The sequence below is a fragment of the Canis lupus genome, chromosome 5 (assembly GCF_011100685.1).
Source record: "Canis lupus familiaris isolate Mischka breed German Shepherd chromosome 5, alternate assembly UU_Cfam_GSD_1.0, whole genome shotgun sequence".
Lineage (NCBI taxonomy): Eukaryota > Metazoa > Chordata > Mammalia > Carnivora > Canidae > Canis > Canis lupus.
The window spans coordinates 28,659,091-28,681,725 of NC_049226.1; the positions used below are offsets into that span (position 1 = coordinate 28,659,091).

Genomic DNA, 22,635 nt, shown 5'->3' on the forward strand with positions numbered 1-22,635 from the left:
GGCAGAGACATAGGCAAAGGGAGAAGCAGGCTACAGGCAGGGAGCCCAATGTGGGACTTGATCCTGGTCCTCCAGGATCACACCTTGAGCCAAAGGCAGACGCTTAGCCACTGAACCACCCAGGCGTCCTCTTCATGCTTTTAATGTTATATATATATAGTTATATATTACAGTTATATATATATATATATATATACATACACACACACACACATATATTACAGTTGTCTCTATATCTATATACATATATAACTATAATAATATAGTCCTTTATATAAACCATATATTGTATTTTGAAAAAGCAGTAAAAATTTCAGAGCTAAAGAAACACAAATCCTATAGAAATATAAATCTTAAAGGAAAATTTCTAAACTCGTTCTAGGAGACCAACATTACATTGATCCCAAAACCAGACAAAAACTCCACTAAAAAGAAGAATCACAGACCAATATCCCTGATGAACATGGATGGAAAAACTCTCACCAAGATACTAGCCAACAGGATCCAAAAGTATATTAAAAGTGGTGATTATTCACCCTGACCAAGTGGGATTTATTCCTAGGATGCAAGGGTGGTTCAATATTCACAAATCAATCGATGTGATAAAAAAAGGAAAGGACAAGAACATATGATCCTCTCAATAGATGCAGAAAAAGCATTTGACAAAATACAGCATCTTTAGGACACGTGGGTGGCATGGTTGAGCTTCTGCCTTTGGCTCAAGTCGTGATTCTTGGGGTCCTGGGATCAAGTCCCGCATCAGGCTCCCTACAGGGAGCCTGCTTCTCCCTCTGCCTGTGTCTCTGCCTCTCTCTCTTTTATGAATAAATAAATAAAATCTTTAAAAAAGGATACAGTATCTTTTCTTGATTAGAACTCTTCACAGTGTCCGTCTTCTAGCCCTATAGAGGGATTATATCTCATATCATAAAATCCATCTATGAAAAGCCCACCGTGAATATCATTCTCAATGGAGAAAAACTGAGAGATCTCCCTCTAAGGTAAGGAACAGGACACGGATGTTGACTCTCACCACTGTTGTTCAACATAGTACTAGAAGTCCTAGCCTCAGCAATCAACAACACAAAGTTTTAAAAGGCAACCGAATTGGCAAAGAAGTCATCCAACTTTTGCTCTTTACAAACAACATGATACTCTGTGAGGAAAATGGAGAAGACTCCCCCCAAGATTGCTAGAACTCATACAGGAATTCAGCAAAATGGCAGGAGATCAAATCCATGCACAGAAATCAGTTGCATTTCTATATACTAATAACAAGACTGAAGTAAGAGAAATTAAGGAGTCAATCCCATTTACAATTGCACCTAAATCATAAGATACCTAGGAATAAACCTAACCAAAGAGGTAAAGGATTTATACTCTAAAAACTACAGAACACTTATGAAAGAAATCGAGGACGACACAAAGAGATGGAAAAACATTCCATGCTCAACGATTGAAGAATAAACATTGTGAAAATGTCTATGCTACCCAGGGCATTCTATGCATTCAGCAAAAATCCCTATCAATAAAACACCAGCACTTTTCACAGAGCTGGAACAAATACTAAGATGGAATGAGAAAAGACCTCAAATAGCCAAAGATATGTTGAAAAAGAAAACCAAAGCTGGGGGCATCACAAAGACTCACTTCAAGTTCTATCACAAACTTGTAGTCATCAGGACAGTATGGTACTGGCACAAAAACAGACACATAGATCAATGGAACAGAATAGAGATCCCAGAAATGGACTCTCAATTCTATGGTCATCTTCAACAAAGCAGGAGAGAATATCCATCATTTAATAAATGGTGCTGGGAAAACTGCAGAGCCAATTCATTAAAATGAAACTGGATCATTCTCTTACACCATACACAAAGATAAACTCAAAATGATTAAAGATCTAAATGTGAGACAGGAATAGATCAAAACCCTAGAGGAAAACACAGGCATCAATCTCTGTGACCTCGGCCTTGTGTCTTCTTGCTAGACACATCTCCAAAGGCAAGGGAAACAATGGCAAAAATGAACTATTGGGCCTTCATCAAGATAAAAAGCTTCTGCAGAGCAAAGGAAACGGTCTATAAAACCAAAAAACAACCTACAGAATGGGAGAAGATATTTGCTAATGACATAGCAGATAAAGGGCTAGATCCGATAGTCTGGACACCCATGTCACATCTAAGTTTGGTTCTACTGCCTGCTTGGGAGACAAACCTCTGAGTTTTCAACAGTACCCTAAGGGCAATAGTGCTTCCCACCCTCTTGCTCCCTGGGGGTTGACGCTTCTGTCCCAAAAGGCAGACAGAGGCAGTTTCCTGGCTACCTACTCCTCCCAAGGGGATTTTGTTCTGCTCCCCCAGGCTGTCCCCAGGAAGGAAGCTTCCTAAGACTCTCATCAGTAGGGGTCCACTGAGAAGAGGCCTGCAAGAAAGTGGGATCCAGGTCACATGATCCAGGACTGACGACAATGTGGGCACTCATCTCCCCTTAGGCTCCAGCCAGCTGGTACTCATATCTCTTTTCTCAGATGGGTTCAAGAAAAGTCATGAACTTGTCCTGTTTGTCTTCTCCTGTTGTTCTAAGAGGAGGAACAATGCTCTTTCTATACACCTCTATCCTGGAGTCTAATTCGCTATTGATTACAACGGCCTTCCTTTAATCTCAAGTATGGCCACCACCAGGGAACCATTTCTGATGCTGCAGGGTATCTAATCTGATGATAAGAGTACCCTTTGGCCTCTGCGTGCAAGTGCCAACCCAGAAAAGGAGTCTGAGTGGCTCTGCTGGCACATCACTCTACCTTCACCACAAAAATAAGATTTTCCTTCTTTGCTTAATTTTGATATGCAAGAAAAGATGTGGAAAAGATAGAGGAGAATGGCACTTCATTAATCCTATTAGAACCACACAAAATAATGGGAACTACAGTTTCTTGAGGGTTATTTTAATAATTTCATAGATCTGGGCAGACAACCATTAATTTACGGAAGGTAACAACATGTGGGAAGGTCTGGAGCTCCCTTCTCTCACAGACATACCAAGTCAACAGCTACATGTAATGCAACTCACTTTCCAGCCTGAGACTGCAGACCAGATCCTCCATAACTAAAGGCACAAAAAAAAGGCGACACAGCAGGTTAGGAGGGAAACAAGGCACTGTAGGAAACCAACCCCTCGCTACATGGCCACCCAGAAGCTGGAATATCAGGGGAAGGCATGAAGACACTAACTCTCTGAGAAGGGGATCAAGCCTCAAACTGGGAACCCCAGGCCCAGGGACCTGCATGGGAAGATGAGCCCCTAAAACATCTGGCTTTGAAAATCAGCGGGCTTGGCTCTGGGAGCCTCAAAATCAGGAGAACAAGAGGGTCACAGTAAACGGTCTCTGCTCTTCAAAGGCCAGCATACTAGATCATTAGGCCTGAGATCCAGCAAGAAGCACCTTTTCAAAGGGAAGTTTAAAAAGTGCCTAGGGTATAAGCGAAGATTTCCTAATTTTAGGACTTGTGCCAGAGACACAGGGACCTGTAGGAGGTTTCTCTGGGAGAGAAGATGGGAGCAAGCATCACTTTCTTTCCCTCTCATTGGCCAGCTGGCCAGTAGCCTATGGGACCCATTCTGACGCTAAGTAACTAGCAGTACCTCTTGCCCCACCCAACCCTGCCATCCTGGAAGGCACCCTTCCCCTGTGTCTCCCAAGTGGCCACACCTGAGGGGCAGGCCATGTCATAACTAGTTTACCCCACCAGGGCCTCCTGTCTTACCACATTTTGCAGGCAGGCTCCGCTGGAACCAACATCCACCCGGAGAAACTACTGCACCAACAAAATGGCAATATGTACACATCTAACAATGTAAAATGCACTAAATGCTCCAGTCAAAAGATGGGAGCATATAGATTAAAAACCACAATAAAAACAAGACCCATGTATATGGGGACTAAAAAAGACCTAAAGACACATACAAAAGTGGAAGTGAAGGAATTGAAACATAATCTATGAAGATGGAAGAGAAAACACAAGTCAGAATAACAACATTTGGATCAGACAAAACAGACTTTAAAACAAAGCCTGTACAGAAGAGATGAAGAAGGGCATTAAATAAGAATAAAGGAATCAGTCCAACAAGAACATGTAATGTACTCATGTACCCAACACAGCAGCGCCTAAATATATAAAAGTACTGATAGACACGAAGGAAGATACTGACAGTAATTTCATAACAGTAGAGGACTTAACATCCCGTTTATAGTCACAGATCATCCAGACAGTAAGTCCACGAAACACTGGCTTTCAAGGGACCTACAAGATAGAAAGAGAATATGCCATTCCAAAAATAGAGAACTTATATTCTTTTCAAGTGAACATGAGTTATCCTCCAGAGCAGATTACATGTTAAGACACACAAGAAGTTTCATTAAGTTTAAGAAGATTGAAATAATATCAAGCACTGTTCCCAACAAAAACGATAAGAAAATAAAAATTACACTTAAGAAAACTGAAGAAAACAAAAAAACTCACTAACCCATGGAGGCTAAACACCTGCTACTAACAACCCATGAATCAATGAAGAAAGACAAGAGAAAAAAAAAAGAAACACCTGAAGACAAATGAAAATGGAAACACAATGGTTCGAAATGTTTGGGAAGCAGCAAAAAGTTCTGGAAGGGAAGTTTATAGAGATACAAGCCAATCTTAAGAAAAAGGAAAAATCTAACTTTCCACCTAACAGGACTAGAGAAAAAAAAACAAAACCCCACATTAGTAGAAGGAAGGAATAATACAGAGCAAAAACAAAGAAATACAGAGTTTTAAAAATAATAGAAAAGATCAATAAAACTAAGATCTGATTCTTTGGAAAAATAAAATGGTAAATTGTTACAAGACTCAAGGGGAAGATGGCAGAGTAGGAGCCCCACGCATACAATTAGGCGACACCTATATAGGGAAACACCCCAGAAAGTGTTTCCAACCTGGAGCCTGGCAGAGCAGACCCTCTGTAGATGGATGGAGGGCAAAGGCCACAGGGAAGAGAACAGGAAGTTCTAGTGGGGAGCTAGAGGGACTTGATGAATGGTCTGCAGGGGCTCAGAGACCCCACACCTGCAGCCTTCAGGTACCATTCCCTTCCCCCACCACCCAGCCTAAACACAGTGCCGCCCCAGGGCATGAGGGCAGCCACAAAACTGACCTCCAAGCCTGCCCACAGTGCACCCCACACCTGCATTCCCCTACAGACAGGCTCCCCTCCAGGTCTCCTCTCCTAGGAGACTACTGCATCCCCTAGCTAACACTGCCTGACTTGCCCCTGCGCTCTTCTGCAGGTGCATCCCCTCCAACCCCAATGGCCTAGGTCCTCAGGCAGCAACCAGCACCTTATTAGCATTACAAGCCCAGCCATCAAATTCTCCTACAAACCTGCAACCGCAATGTGCCCTTGGCTGGAGCCCTTCCAAAGATGTGTCACACGCTGGCAGTGTGCAAGTAGCCCCGCCAGGGGCCAGCACCCCTCCACAGTGACTCCTGCCCCAGGGAGAAGGAAAGATAAGTGCACACACAAGTCAGACAGCAGCCCCAGCTGTGGGCTGGGAGCACACAGTGGGTCAGCCTGGAGACACTGCTCACTAATCAAAGTTTCTCAGGGGACAACACAGGGAAAGTGCCCTGCTCTTCTGCATCTCTGGCAAACTCCTGGTTTGACTCGACACAAGCCCAAAGTGGCCCCAGACTGGCCCACAAACAACACAGAGTCCTCCCACCACAGGCACAAACAGCCACTGCAGACAAATGGACTGAAGGCCAAAGCAGTTCAGCCACAACATTCACAGGAGACATCACAGAGGTGCCAGTGGTGCAGGCACAAAAATATACATAGATCAATGCAACAGGATAGACAGCCCAGAAATAAATCCATGCTTACATGGCCAATTAATCCATGAAAAAGGAGGAAGAATATCCAATGGGGAAAAGACAGTCCCTTCAACAAATGGTGCTGGGAACACTGGACAGCCACATGCAGAAGACTGAAACTGAACCACTTTCTTATACCAGATACAAAAATAAGCTCAAAATGCATGAAAAACCTAAATGTGAGACCTGAAACAATAAAACTCCTAGAAGAGAACACAGGCAGTAATTTCTCAGACATTAGCTGTAGCAACATCTTTCTAGATCTGTCTCCTGAGGCAAAATAAATAAAAACAAAATTAACTATTGAGAATTCACTAGGATAAAAAACTTTTGCAAGTGAAGGAAACAATCAACAAAACTAAAAAAGGCAGCCTATGGAATGGGAGAAGATATTTGCAAATGACATATTTGATAAAGCATTGGTATCCAAAATCTAAAAAGGATGTCTACAAGTCAACACCAAAAAAACAAATAATCCGATTAAAAATGGCCAGAAATGTCCGAGGACATGAACAGACATTTCTCTAAAGACAAACAGATGCCAACAGACACATGAAAAGATGCTCAACATCACTCACAGGGAAATGTAAATCAACACTACAATGAGATACCATCTCACAGCTGTCAGAATGGCTAAAATCAACAATGCAAGAAACAACAGACTGGTGTAGATATGGAGAAAGGCAAACAAACCCTCATACACTGTTGGTGGGAATGCAAACTGGTGCAGCCACTCTGGAAAACAGTATGGAAGTTTCTCAGAAAGTTAAAAATAGAGCTACCCTATGATCCAGCAATTGCACTACAGGGTATTTACCCAAAGGATACAAAAATACAGATTCAGAGAGGTACATGTACCCCAATGTTTATACCAGTAATATCTACAATAGTCAAACTATAGAAATAGCCCAAGTGTCTGTCGACTGATGAATGGATAAAGATGTGGTCTATATACAATGGAATATAACTCAGCCGTTTGCAATGACATAGATTGAACTAGAGGCTATGATGGTAAGTGAAATAAGTCAACCAGAGAAAGACAAATACCGTATGATTTCACAAATATGAGCAAAAAAAAAAAGGGGGGGGGGGAGACAAAGCAAGAACCAAACTCTGAACTCTGCTGGTCACCAGAGGGGTGGGTGAGGATGGGGGAAACAGGTGATGTGGATGAAGGAGCACTCCTGTCCCTATGAGCACTGGGAGATGAAGGTAAGTGCTGAATCACTATACTATACACCTGTATACACCTGAAACTAGTATTGCACTCTATGTTAAAAATACTGTAATTAAAATAAAAAACTTTTTAAAAATGTTGCCTTAAAATCACTACAGGAGGTAAAATAAATATATTTTGGAGGAAGTGATTGTGTTCAATGTTATTTTATTAATAATTGCATTAATATAGAATTCTTTGGCTCTTTTTAAATGTATTTAAGGTAGAGCTGGAATCTACCATGCTAAATAAAATGAAAGTTAAATAACAACTTTTGGGGTTTGCAGTATCAAGATCAAATTTCATGTTCATTTCAGGCTCAGTGACAACATTTTTTCTACACAGCACTTCTTTTCTTAGGTTACCTGTGAACTAATCATGCGCTGAGATGAGCGAGCTATGTTGGCAGGAAGACCAAAGAAACTCGGTTTGTCATCCTCTGGAAGCTTTTCAATGACAGCACGATAGTCCTGAATGTAAAGAAGTGAGAAACAGCTTTTCTATAGAGATCAAACTTACAACCACTGAAATTAGAAAGAATAGGTACCATAAGTATTAAATTATTACTCGTATGTTTATATTTTCTAGGTAAATGTAACTTCAAGTCTATGTAAAACTTAGTTATCTACAGAAAATATTCTTAGTCATTACTACTTTTCATCCCTAAATTACATGATACTGTAGTTTTTAAGTTTAACTCCTCACATTCCCTTGCATGGATGAAAACAAAAATACTTTGGTGGCCATGGCTACTATGTGTAAGATATCATGTGGGACATTTTCTGGAAAGCCCCATCATTACTTTCCCTGTAACCTACCCAAGACTCATCTGCAGAGCACAGCTCTGCTTACCCCAAGGTAAATATCCCTGTTATTTTCTTAAACTTATAGAAGCCCCAGAAGCCTATATATACATACTCTGAGAGCAAGCACTGCTTTGTCAACCACTTCCTTCACATCAAGCAATTTCACTCCGAGTCTCCAGCCCACTGCTGAGAGGTAAGGAAACACACTGGTAATCCTATTGTTTGCACCTAAGAATCACTGTGAGCACCAGTTCAGTTACTGACTCTGAACTCCAGATGGAAACTCAAGTGTAGACTGAGAGGATTTCTTCAGTTTGGCTCAGGATAAGAACTGTTCTGCCTATTGTTGTCACGCAGAAGGGTTACTATGTATGTGTCTACACCGTTCCTGCTGAGCTAGGAGAAACGGCTGTTTCTGCCCTGTCCTCCCTTCTCATCCTTGGCAGTTGTCCCCAGAGGTCCCTCCAATGCCATGGTTCCATTTCAGGACGCCCAGGGCCTTTAATCATGTCAGATTTTGGAAACATATGCTGTTGTTGTTTTTTTTTTTTTTTAATTCTTCCCATCCTGTAACTCAACAAGGTGTGCCATCACAACATACACATGCAGAAATACATATGTACATATGTGAGTCTGTGGGTAGAAGCCTGGACACATGTGTAAGTACGCGGCATAGAGCACAAGCCAGGGTTCTCGCCCTCCTGGGGAATTCTGGCCTCCTCCTACTATATATAGCTCTATTAAATAGAAAGCATAATGTTGACTCTCATAAATCATCCTATAAATGTAAAACTCTTATTCCCCATCAAAATGGCTGAGATCTTTTCTCATGTATACTGGCTAGCATCTTCTCTCCCTCGACAACCATACACAGACATGTTTCTTAAATGACAGCTACACAGATTTGTCTTCACTTGGATGCAAAAGAATGTACACCAAATGATACCATTTATGTGAAACTCAAAAAAGCACACAAAATTAATGTAGGCTGGGGCGCCTGGGTGATTCTTGGTTTTGGCTCAGCTCATGACCTCAGCCTGGGATTGAGCCCCATATGTTGGGCTCCATGCTCAGCCGGGAGTCTGCTTGAGTTTCTCTCTCTCTCCTCTGCCTTCACCCCATCCTCCCCACTTATGTGCATGCTCTCTCTCAAATAAATCAATCTTTAAAAAAAAAAAAAAAAAAAAAAAAAAGCTAATGTAGGCTATTAGAAGCCCAGGCAATGCACCATTTGTGGGGGAGGCAGTGACTAGAAGGGAACAGGGGCTGGTAATGTTCTATTTCTGGGTCCTAGTGCTGGTTACATTCATGTGTTCAGTGTATAAAAATTCACTGCATAGTACATTTATGACGTGCACTTTTCTGTAGTTTTATTTCTCAGTTTAAAGCTCAAATGGATGGCTCAGCAGTTTAGCACCGCCTTCAGCCCAGGGCCTGATCCTGGAGACCCGGCATCGAGTCCCACGTCAGGCTCCCTGCATGGAGCCTGCTTCTCCCTCTGCCTGTGTCTCTGCCTCTCTCTTTCTCTCTCTCTCTCATGAATAAATAAATAAAATCTTTAAAAAAAATAAAAAAACAAAGCTCAAATGGAGAGGGAAGACCTGTCAGTGCACTATGTGAAATAAATGGACCAAGAGTAACCATGGGATGGCTCTATCTGCTGGGTGAAGCCCTCCCGTCAGCCCCAGAGATGCCCACGGCACTCATGTGGCCTGAAACTGGGCCACCAGTGGGCAAAGAGATGGTCAGTGGCTCTTACTGAATAAATGAGTAAATGAATGAAAGACACTGAAAAACAAAACAGATGGGATACTTAACATAATAGGAAATCTATTCAGTAACATATTTAATATTGATTTTTAAACTTTGACTTTTGACAATTATGTCACTGAACCAAAAGAATTTTCTTGAAAAATACTCAGGATGAGAGAAAAATCCACAATCTTGAGAGACCTATATAATTGAATATATATCTCTGTAATTCATGAACAGATACATGATCATAATATTCTAGGTAATAAAAACATTATTTGACACTAAGCAAAGATAAGTTTGTGGTAAAATAAATTAGAACCAAAACCTCAGGGCTATATTTAGTACTATTTTCTGGAAAAGATGACTGCATTCTACATGGCTTTCATAGGATGACTCCAGGGGAAAAGTTTCAGTTGGCTAAAATAAACACACATCAACAAAACGTTGCCATCAAAGCCATCTACAGTGTATCCCCTATATAGTTAGATCTGCTTTACATTCATAAGCAAGAAAGTGAAGGTACACTTGTTAAATATTTGAATTCTTTTCAGTTCTTTAACCCACCAGAGCCCTCTCACTCCCACTAGGATCTGGTATGCATTCTCCTTCCAGATCTTCACAGCAGCCTTAACACTTGTCTGTGAGATGTACCTACACACTATATCCTACTCTCATCAATCAGTTCCTAAGTTTCCAAAGGTGAACAAGACACCTAAGTAGAGTTCATAGAATCAGGCCATGCACTGGCGTAATAATAATCTGTATTTGTGAATGAGAATTACTTGTGTATTTGAAAAGAAACATTTATTTAACAATTTAAGAAAGGATTTATGTATCTGGTAATAGATTAAAAATGATGAATTATACCTACCAGAATGCTGCAGGATTTGGGTAGAGATATAGAATATGGAAAAACACTCTTCTTGTTCCTTTGGTTTAAAACATCAATTATTGAAGAATTAAAAAACTGTTTCAGGTATGACTGAAGAACTCTAAGGTCAAAATAGTTATCAATGCGTCCGCCATAAATAGCATTTTCAAGTAAACCATGTAAAAATTCCCATTGCACATCTTTAGTACCTATAATTTTAAAACATAACTTCTATTAGCTTTATCTCTAAGGTTTTAGAAATATTCTAAAAATACTCTAAATTATTCTAAAATATTAACTAAATTCCTGGCTCCAGTTATACTTATAGGATATAACAATATACATTTAACTTAGTTAAATCATTCCTTAAAAGGTTCACTAATAAGAATGTAAAGTTCATTAATAAATTCTTATTAATAATTAACATAATCACAGAAGAGCTAATAGTGAGATTATTTAATCAAGTAAAATTCCCCAAATGTTTTCCATATACAAACTCACTTAAGCCTTCTAACATAGAAGTATTAAAATTACCCAGTTATATGGATGGAGAAATTGAGGAATAGGAAGGGGATGTGACCCAAATCAGAAAATCACATAATACCACATATCTGAACCAGAATGAGGTGCTCTGAAACCAAAGTCATACTCTTGTCTGCTATACAACACTGCCTCCTTAAATGGGAAATTATTTAGAATATTTCCAAAATCTAATTTTATACAATGATGAAAACCTCAGTTTATCAAAATGACCTGAATAAGAAAACTCTACAAAATAACTTTACACATTATAGTCCTGTACTGTCATGATTCTAATGGTCAACTATCCAGTTTCTAAAAGAGAAATCTAGTATAAAACAACACAAAGTGAGACTTTAAAATTATTATTTCATTTTGCAACAAAAGCATCCTCTTAATCACAGTTCAGTGGTAGTGTTAAACTGTAAGAATTAAATCTCAGGTCTGCAGTAAATAGAGGAAACAACTGTACCTGTACTTAAACTAGCTACTTGACATGACTGCTAGCACCACTGGTTTAGTTTCACTTACTATAAAATGCAGAGATTGGCACGAAGACACACGTGGTCCAGGCTGTGGTGGCATGGAAGACTAATAAAAGCTGCCTCCTGCCAACCTCTCATTATCAACAGCAGCCAAATAGCTATAATAAGGCACCTCACCAGGACTCAATTTCTTAGTTCTGCCTGGGTCTTCATTAAATAATATATTGGTAATGGACATGTCATTCATTCATAGATCACCAGGGCATACAGAAACACTGATGTAGCTTTCACCTTATAAGATACAAATAACTATTATATAAAATATTTTATAGAATTTCTAAGATCTTGTTTTTCTTATATTCACTGATCTTAGAGTGAATTTTGTTTAGGATTAAATAAAAACAGAGCTGAAATTATAGCAATAGCAGTAAGTCAATAATTATTGCGAGCTTACTCAATATATTCAATGTATCAAATGTTAAATGTTTCCTGTGGCTTTTCTCATTCAAAATTCTCAAGAATTGAGCCAGTGGATGTAGTATCTGCTATCATTCCTATTTTACAGATCAGGAAGCTCAAGGTTATACGTATACTCCAGGTCTTGGAAGCTATGTAATTTCTATACCTACTCATCCCTATAATTAAAACTTTTTCTCTTTCTTAACTCTGTATACGTGGAAGTCTCCAATATCAAGAAATTCTGTAATCCTGAGATTATATAGTTAGATTTTTACCATGAGATTCACTATCACTTTAAAGCACTGGCTTCTTACTCACATCAATTCAATGGTGTGGTATATATAAAATGATATAATGCTATTAATTCTCACAAGCTTCAAACATAATCACAAATCATTCAAACTCCCTGCTTTGGTTTCTTCATCTTAAAATGGCATATACAATTGTATCATTTGTATCCATTGTATCTTTTTGTATCCAAAAAGAATAAAATCCTGTCATTTGCAATGACATGGATGGAGCTAGAGAGTAGTATGCTAAATGAAATAGGCCTGTCAGAGAAAGACAAATACCACATGATTTCACTCTTATGTGAAATTTAAAAAAGAAAACAGATGAACATAGAGGAATGGGGAGAAAAAGGAGGGGAGGAGGGAAGAAGAAAGCAATCCATAAGAGACTTTCAACAACAAAGAACAAACCAGGTTGATGGAGGTAGGTCGGGGGGTGGGGAATGGGCTGGAGGGGTGGTAGGCATGAAGGAAGCACGTGTTGTGATGAGCACAGGGTGTTACATTTAAGTGATGAATCACTAAATTCTACTCTAGAAACTGATACTATACTGTATGTTAACTTGAATCTAAATAAAAACTGGAAAACAAAAAGGAAGGAAGGGAGGGAGGGAGGGAGGGAGGGAGGGAGGGAGGGAGGGAGGGAGGAAGGAAGGAAAGAAAGAAAAGAAAGAAAAGAAAGAAAAGAAAGAAAAGAAAGAAAAGAAAGAAAAGAAAGAAAAGAAAGAAAAGAAAGAAAAGAAAGAAAGAGAAAGAAAGAAAGAAAGAAAGAAAGAAAGAAGAAAGAAAGAAAGAAAGAAAGAAAGAAATCACCAAGTTTCAATACAAGCTAAAGCATTACTATATATTCTCCAGAAAACTCTGTCCAAATTAACATTAAAAACAACAGCTTATAGAATCAGAAAAGAGGTTACCCTTAGCATGGAATGGGGCAGTGTTGGGTCACATGCATAAAGGAATAAGAGACACACTTCTTGGGATGCCTGAGTGGCTTAGCGGTTGTGCTAAGCCTTTGGCCCAGGGTGTGATCCCGGGATCTGGGATCAAGTTCCACATCAGGCTCCTTGCAGGGAAACTGCTCCTCTCTCAGCTTATGTCTCTGCCTCTCTCTGTGTGTCTCTCTCATGAATAAATAAAATCTTTAAAAAAAAAAAAAAAAAAAGACGCACTTCTGGAAGGGTGGTATTACTCTTGATTTGGAGATAGTTACAAAGGTTCAGTATATGACTATTTATCAAATTGTAAATTTGTGTACAGTTTTCTGATATATAATTCAAAATTTGTTAAAGAAAAACTCACTCGGAATATTATTTGGCATTCACTAGTGATGAACAAATGGTAAACAAGTAAATACCCTATCTACTCATACATATACTCAACATAAATACATCCAACTATTTACCCAAAGCCACAGCAGCATTATTCATAATCACCCTAAAATACCCATATGACCATCCAGGGAAGCATTATAATCAAAAAGTGGCATACTATATATATACTGATTATAAATGATCTATAACTACATGTAACTGCATAGGTGGATCTCTCAAATATAATGTTAAATCCAAGAACCTAAAGACTGTATATGATGCATATATGTGATGCATGACTCCAGCTTTACAAAATAAGGTAAAACTGATCTATGTAGTAAGATGCTACTGTTCACCACAAGAGCTGGTGGGTGGGTGTTGAGAAATGGTCAGAACCAGAAGGCAGCATGAGACAGAGTGGAATCAGAGGTAGTGGTGATGTTCTGTTTCTCGATTAAGGCACTGGTGACGTAAGTATGTTCATTGTGTAGAAATTTCACTGAGCTTTGGTCTTATGATGTAAGTACATTTTGTACATAGTCCATTCAAAATTTTCATCCCATAAACAAATAAATTGAGACTTGGACACATCCTAGATGTCTAATCTTATCATTCTGCCAAAGTTAAGTCATAGAATCATTTCTGATATCTGATATTAATTCACCTAACAATAACTGAGTACCCATGGTAGGCTAGGTTCTACCACAGGTGTCAAGGAATATTGTTAACAGAACAGTCAAAGACATTACTTTAAGGTAGATTACACTCTAGTAGGAAGAGAGAAAACAACAAATGAAAAAAAAACAATAAAAAAAACTACGAGGTAGCACTCATGTACTCCAACAATACAACATAAGAAGGGGTGGAGAGTAATTTTTAAATGACTTTAGACTGGTGGTAATAAAAAGCGTATCTAAAGAGGACACCTGGAAGCTGAGATGTGAATGATAAGGACAGACATAGGAAGGTCTGAGGAAAAAAAAAAAAAAAAAGGCATTTCAGACAGAAAAGCACCAACCACAGCCTTCAGGTAGGAATGAGCCTGGCTCAATGGAGGAAAGGAAAGATGACGAGTGTTGCTGTAGGTTTTAAATGGGAATTATATACTTTATTTTACTTTTCTAAACAGTTTCTTCACAATGTGAACAAATTTCCAAAGGGTGCTAAATCAGAAAGCAGACTGGTGAAGAAGCTCTTGCTTGGATTAAATGAACAGAATCATGATCTGGTTTGGACATGGGAGGGACAGAAGTTGCCCAAACACTGAATGTTTAAAGATCAGAGAAAGAATCTAGAGTGATTCATAGGTTATGAACCTGAACAAATACATGAATGGTGGTGCCATTTATCGAAGCAGGGCTGACTCCAGGAAGGGCGGCTTGGCAGGGTGTTGGGGTGGGAAGGGGAGACAGGAATCATTTTCAAGTTTGAGATTATAATCAATATACTCTCTCCTCCAATCCACCACTGGTCTCAACTCAAGTGTCTCCTTGCCCTGGCCCTATACAATACACATCAGAGATTGTACCACTCCTGTCTTCAAAAGGCACAGAGTTGGATGGTCTCCACCCATCAGATCACATGGTCCTGTCTGTTGCCCTATTTCAATCCTGACTCCTACTTAATTGTAAGATTCTACAGATCCACCATAGTGAACATAGTCTACCATAAGCCTGGATTTTAACAGTTCCTGAGATCTGAATAGTTCTTCATGAGCCTCAAACTTAGGAAGGCCACAAACTGAAGACAAGGTCTTTCTAGCCTTCTGTTTCCTGAAAGCTACAGATCAATCAGAAAGCTATGGCATATAAAACCAATGATCACAACAGATAAAGAACTATCTAGTAACACAAGCTTGGCAGTCAGGACATAAAACACATGAAAAACAGAAAACAAATTTCATTATAGGAAATCATTCTTGAAGAAATCACATTGTTAGTAAGATCTTAAACAATTTTTCACATTAATACTATCTCTGGTATTAATACAAGTAAAACTTACCATCAAAGAGCCTGTCAATAATGCTGTATCCAGCCCGAAGATCTGATAAAGAAAACTCATAAAATTTTGTCCAACCCTATGGAAACAAATTTACAAATATTACAGAACTATAAGCAATGTTCAAAGATATATATACACACACAGACATATCATTGCTCTTATAATCTTAAGAATGTTCAAAATATGCTAGAAAAATAAAAGGGCAACTCTTGAGAATTTTTAATAAAAACTGTTAGCTCAAATATAACAGTAATTTTTTAAAAGAAACTTGATTGCCAAAAGTCATGCCAAAGTCTTTTAATACTAGAAGAGTTTTTAACATTTAAGTGTGGTGGCAATTCAGTCATAGAACAAATTGGTAAATTTTTTAGTCTAAGTATGGTATATACATTGGGATAGTTCCTATAATTTTGTCCTTCAGAATTGTGGTTTTTGTCCTCAGACATGAGAACAGAAATATTACAAAAAAAAAAATGTTTAAAGGCAAACAGCATTATTTTCTGTACATTTTACCCAGCAAGCATTCATATTGGAAATTATGAACTTAGTTAATAGCTACAATTCTTGTATAAAAAGTACATTCATAGGGGGATCCCTGGGTGGTGCAGCGGTTTAGCGCCTGCCTTTGGCCCAGGGTGCGATCCTGGAGACCCGGGATCGAATCCCACGTCGGGCTCCCGGTGCACAGAGCCTGCTTCTCCCTCTGCCTATGTCTCTGCCTCTCTTTCTCTCTCTCTCTCTCTCTCTCTGTGACTATCACAAATAAAAAAATAATAAAAAAATAAATAAAATAAAAAATAAAAGTTTTTAAAAAAGTACATTCATAGAACTCTTCATTATATAAAAATTTTAAAAATGTAATTTTGATGATACTTCCATTAACTTTAATTAGTTCAAAGTAATAAGTAGAAACTAAAATCTAAAGTCTAAATAGATTTTAAAGTCTAAATAGTATTTAGGAGCATCAACACAGATTTCATTCATTCATTAATCATTCAAAACATTTATTACACGATGTTACATGTAAAGCTCTGGGCATAAGGAACCAAAACATAAATAACTCCCCCCTCAGGTTGCTGTCAGCCAAACGTGGGGGAGGGAAAAGCAAGGTGGGTATGACCCATCACTCCAACAGACTCGTGGCTCCAATGTGTTGGATGGAAGGGTATATACTCGGTATGTCCAACTGTTACCTGAGCTAAGGGTTAGGGCAGGTGTCCTGACGGGGAGGGGAACAGAGCAGACAGGGAGTCAGGATGGTAAAACTCAAGACTTTCAGTGCCGCATGGTCATGGCTGGTGAGGACACCAAGATGAGAGGTGTGAAGAATGACTTCTGATGATGTCACTGATGGTCAAGGGGACACTGAAAGAATGCAAGGCTGGGAAGATTCCGTGAGCTCCTGGAGGCTACTAAGTGCCTGTTACATACCAGGCGCTGTCCTGGTCCATGAGATCACAGCAACAAACAAGGGGGACAAAATCTGTGCTCCTGAGAAGCTTCAGTTCTAGTACTTGAATGCAGAATATGTGGGCTTTCAGTCCTTTTTTTAAAAATTTTTTTACCGGAGTTCAATTTGCCAACATCTAGCATAACACCCAGTGCTCATCCTGCCAAGTGTCCCTCTCAGTGCCCATCACCCAGTCACCCCAACCCCCGGCCCACTTCCCCTTCCACTACCCCTTGTTGATTTCCCAGAGTTAGGTGTCTCTCATGTTTTGTCACCCTCACTGATATTTTCACTCATTTTCTCTCCTTTCCTTTTATTCCCTTTCACTATTATTTATATTCCCCAAATGAATGAGACCATACAATGTTTGTCCTTCTCCGACTGACTTACTTCACTCAGCATAATACCCTCCAGGTCCATCCACGTAAGCAAATGGTGGGTATTTGTTGTTTCTAATGGCTGAGTAATATTCCATTGTATACACATTTTTAAATTTTTTTTTTATTTTTATTTATTTATGATAGTCACAGAGAGAGAGAGAGAGAGGCAGAGACATAGGCAGAGGGAGAAGCAGGCTCCATGCACCGGGAGCCCGACGTGGGATTTGATCCCGGGTCTCCAGGATCACGCCCTGGGCCAAAGGCAGGCGCCGAACCGCTGCGCCACCCAGGGATCCCTATACACATTTTTAAAACAAACTGGGTAAGTCAAATAGTTGGAGGCAAAACCTAGCACTTAGGGAACCAGTCTGAGTCTGATATAAAAATCTGGGCATCACTAACACTTGGATAAAAATGTTTTTAATTATAGATATTGTAAAAATCATAAGAGATTTAAACTCCCCTCACTAAGTTTTAGCCAAGCTAAGAATTAAAGGGGTAAGGGGTATGTGCCTGTCCACAGTTGTTAAACTTCCTGAAATATTCCAAATAAATTTTCTACCAACTCAAAGTCTTATTAATATTTCTTTTTTTTTATTTTTTTTTAATATTTCTTATATCACTCTCTTAGACCTTATTTGTGAATGTAGATTTAAACACTTTTTCTAATACTTTAAAGATTAGTATTTATAAAACTCTGCAGTTAGAAGACTGCAGCCATCAGTAACCTCGAACAGCAATTCCAAGTGAGATTCTAGTTCTAAAATGGTAAGAACTGTGCTCTGAGGAGTATGTCAATGCTGGAATATGAAGGACTTTAAAAATATTTTACAGCTTTTATTATAGAGTTTTTGTGTACATTTTGTGAAATGTATTATTATGCATTTCATGTTTTTAACTCTACTTAAGTAGTAGTATTTTTAAATGTTATCATATGTGTATTTTTATTGGGATATAGAATTACAATTGATTTTTATGTATCAGTGAACTTCTTAGCTTCATTTCATCATTTTAAGGGGTTTTTGTAAATTAACTTTTTCATATTAATAAAGTTTCTTTCCTTTTCCTAAAAAAAAATATGGCACAAAAAAATCAGAAAGTAGTATTTGTTATTTGTGTCATATTTTCTAGTAGAAATACTGTTATAAATTGTGGAGGGCTTCTTCAGACAGCCCATGGCACCCTGCTCAGCCCACCTGGAAACCCAGGCATGGTGTGAAGCATTCCAATAAAGAAGAAAGCAGGGTGCCAACGTGCTCACAGTCTAGTAAGAGCAACAGGATGATCAAGAATAGCAAATATCAAAGAGAAGGGATGTTACATGAAGTGCAGAATTAGAAGGACAGCACTCATGTGTAAAATAGGGGAAGTAATTCTTCAACCAAATACGGCACTGCAATGAAAAATGGCAAAAAAAAAATCTTTTTTACTGACTTCAAGAATGGAAACTCAACTGAACTGGTAGTGAGTGGATCTTAATTTCTAGAAGTTGGTGATTAAATGAGGAAAAGAAGTAAAATAAAACAGTTTGTGTAGTGCACATCCCTGTGACACAGCCTCTGGCAATTAATGGTATTTTATGTTTTGACTAGGTTTTCCTCCAATTTCATCATTTAAAAGAGAACAAACTTAACATGTTTTTAAAATGTGACACTTTCAAGTATTTGTGTGTGTGTGAAAGTAAATTGCTCTAAAAAGAACACTTTGGTAGTATTTACAAATTCCTTAAAATACAGCTATCTTTTGACCCAAACATTCCAACTTAGGTATTATAACCATCAATAAATATGAAATGAGGCAAATGTAGGAATAACCACTGCAATATTTTCTATTAATAGCCAAGACTGATATGTCTATCCAACAAAACAAAACTGCTTAAAAGTCTATCAATATAATGAACAAGAGTAATATTTAAAATTTAGCCATGAAATGGTTACTAAGATTTAAAAACCTCTGAAATGTGTTGGTTAATAAAGCAAAACACAGAACTGTTATTGGTAATGTGCTGCTATTAGAGTTAAAAAGAACATACGTCAGTATATAAATACATAAAATATGCTTGTTTACATATGCCCTGTTTCTGAAGGACAACCAGCAGTGCTGAGCAGTGGCTGCCCTGGGAACAGAAGTGCTTTTAGAGAGCGAGGATGGGAGGAGACTAAATTTTAGTTGCAAATCTTCTTGTAACTTATTAATTTATATTATGTTCATGTATCCCTTAATAAAAAAAGTCAAATTTCATTTAAAAAATAATTGCTTTTTCCATCAAGGTCTACCACCATCAAGGGTTGCTCATGAACCCGTCAGGATTACTACTGGGGACACAGGCTTGGGTCTCTGGAGTGTGACTTGCTCAACAAGGTCACTGCCATCAGGAGGCCCTGGCTTCCATGGTCAAGTAAGTAGTAGCACACCCTCCCTGTAAGTGTCATTTGCAAGGATACAAAACCTCATCACGACTTCACGCATCTGACAAATCTTTTTGGGAAGGATGTGCAAGGCATTTGTGATGGATGGACTTTGTGATTGGGTGGAATACACTATTCCACCCAATCCTCAGGACAAAGGTACATGTGAGGAGTTGGCCCACTCTGCGGGGAGGTCACAGGGCTAGGAAATCTCAAGTCAGAACTTAGTACAGGTCTCTAACTCCACAGCTGCATTCCAATGTTGACAGGTAAGTGAAACAGGTTAAACCCGGGGCAGGTGGGGAGCACAGGCTGAGGAGAACACAGCAGTAAGGCAAGGCTGAAAAAAAGATGGGAAGAATGAAATCTAGAAGTGACACAATGTATGACTCAGGGGTTTGGCAAGAAGAACAGAATAAGGGGGCCCACTAGGACTGCATGGCATGGGGAAGATGTGGTGACAAAGTGTTGAATGAATTCAATGACCATGAAGATGTGCGGCTTGATGGGGTCTGGAGGGAGGCTGAAGACTGGCCAGTCTTTCCTTCTGGACACCACAGCAATAAGTGTGCCCATTTCCTTGCAAGCACAACAGAAAGCCATCTATCTGATGGGCTGTGTGCAGAGTACGGAAATAATCCAACCTACACATTAGAAAAACAATTCTGGCTGCTACATGGATAGAGCAAAAAGAGTAGGAAGGTGACCCTGGAAAGTAGTATAGGTAAAAGGTGAGGAGGCTCAGAAAAACTCGTGAAGAGAAAGGCACAGATCTCGAGTGTATTTTGCAAGAAGAATGAACAGGACTCAGAAATGCACTGGGGAGGGGGGCTGAGAAAGAAAGTCATATCCACAATTCCTAGGTTTCCAGCTTGAGGAAATAAATGGGGATCAATGCCCTTTATCGGGAGGGGTACCCGATAAAAAAAAGCAATGGGGAACTCGGTCTTGAACTCCTCATCAACCACAGCAATCAGAGGAATATGATGCTTCACGCATCATCCCCGACAATGTAACTCAGAGACATGTGAACTATGGCACTATCCACAGTCCAGAAGATGAACAGCAAGGACAGAATTAGAGATATGAAGTTATGAGTCATGAGCCAAATGAGAAGTAATCCTAGCCATTTACACTAAGTTGTAGAAACACTCTAATACAGAAATACACACAGCTTACAACACAACCAAGATGTGTCCTAACTCACCTGTGGAATATAGTTTCTTCTCTCTTGACAGGCAGCATGAAACCATGCAAAGTTAAAGAGGGCATGAGCACGATGTACATTATCTTTTTTGCTGATTTGCTCAGGAGTCCACGATTCATAAGTACGCATTAAATTCTTCTTCAAACCTGGAGGTGACTAAATGCAAAAAATTGACATCATATTGTTTCAAATATTACAAATAAAATTAATATTTAACACACCTGAGGACATTTTAATAGAGAAAAATTTTCACTATTATCCAGTTTGACTCATTTTGACCTCAAAACATACATATCTAAAACTAGTTCTAAACTCCTGTTATCTAACAGTTCACACCAATTATAATTCAAAAATTTTCGAATTAAACAACTATAAAACCAACAGTATTCAAAATAACCAAGTATGTTTTATATGTTCACTGAGGTAGTTTACTGAAACTGAATCGTCACTTACACAATGAATTTGACATTGATTGTCACGGGGCATGTGGTTTTACTTCCGTAGACTAGTCTCCCTCTCCAGGTGCTGAGTTTCCATGAGGTCTTCTACATACTATTTACATACAATTAATATTCCTTACACATTAGTCCACTTGTGGCGAAGTGGTTATCAGCTGACATTGCAAGTCTCATAAACACAGAATCAAACCAGAAAATCAAAGTGTCTAATTAGCCTAAAATTCATTCAAAAAATTCTTACCCACATGCATAGAATCTGTTTATATTATTTAATTATCCAAAAGAAGAGGACAAATTCTGAATTCTCAGAAAAAGAGTAAATAAACCCATTTCTTGAAAAAAAATTCTTTTTTTTTTTTTAAATCAAATGCATTTGTGTATTAATAATTGGTCCCTTTAGAATTCTACTAAGGATGGAACTCCTGGGTCTCTTAGTATTAAACATCTGCCTTTGGCTCAGGTCATGATCTCAGGGTCCTGAGGTTGAACCTCACGTCAGGTTTCCTACTCAGCAGAGTCTGTGTCTCCCTCTCCCTCTGCCCCTCCTCCATGCTTGTGCCCTCTCTTTCTCTCAAATAAATAAATTCTTTGGAAAAAAAATCTTTAAAAAAATTCTTCTAAGCTTAAAAATATTCATGTGCATTTGTCTGCCAAATTGATTTTCACTAGCTTGTAAGAAAAGTAAAATTCTTCCTCTAAAATGGTTTCTTACACAAAAAGCACAAATAATTCAAGTCAGAACTTTAAGAAAGCCTGCTATAAGGAAGTCATTCCCTTTGTAATCCTTTCCATTCTGTTTTTTCTCAAATAAAAAGACTTAAGATTAGAAGAAAAACTGCCACTGATTTACTAAATACATATCCAAACTTATACTTCTCAAAATGAAAATGTTTTATGTTTATGAAATATTTATAAAAAATTATCATAGAATAGGCCAATTTCCTGAGCACTATTCAATAAAACATGAAATTAATAGGAAACTGACCAGCCACTTGGAGTTTAAGGCACTAAAGATAACACAAAATGAATAAATCATCTACAATTACAGAGAAAGTCATACACAAAGAACATTTGAAAAATAACAAGATGAAGACACTACTGTGTCAAA

At 38.6% G+C, this 22,635-nt stretch overlaps 1 protein-coding gene across 6 annotated transcripts in view; it reads right to left on the minus strand.

The window, feature by feature from the left end:
- The window catches only part of DYNC2H1 (dynein cytoplasmic 2 heavy chain 1), a 339,419-nt gene that overhangs the window by 130,278 nt on the left and 186,506 nt on the right, over positions 1-22,635 (minus strand). For all 6 annotated transcript variants that reach the window (XR_005359403.1, XM_038536341.1, XM_038536343.1 and 3 more), the window contains 4 exons: positions 21,070-21,225; positions 15,625-15,700; positions 10,561-10,769; positions 7,494-7,598 (listed from right to left, as the gene is read on the minus strand). Coding sequence is in view for 5 of the 6 variants with exons in the window: in XM_038536341.1 (XP_038392269.1) it covers positions 7,494-7,598; positions 10,561-10,769; positions 15,625-15,700; positions 21,070-21,225 (546 nt within the window). In the remaining variant the exon portion in view is untranslated. The remainder of the gene's footprint in view (positions 1-7,493; positions 7,599-10,560; positions 10,770-15,624; positions 15,701-21,069; positions 21,226-22,635) is intronic.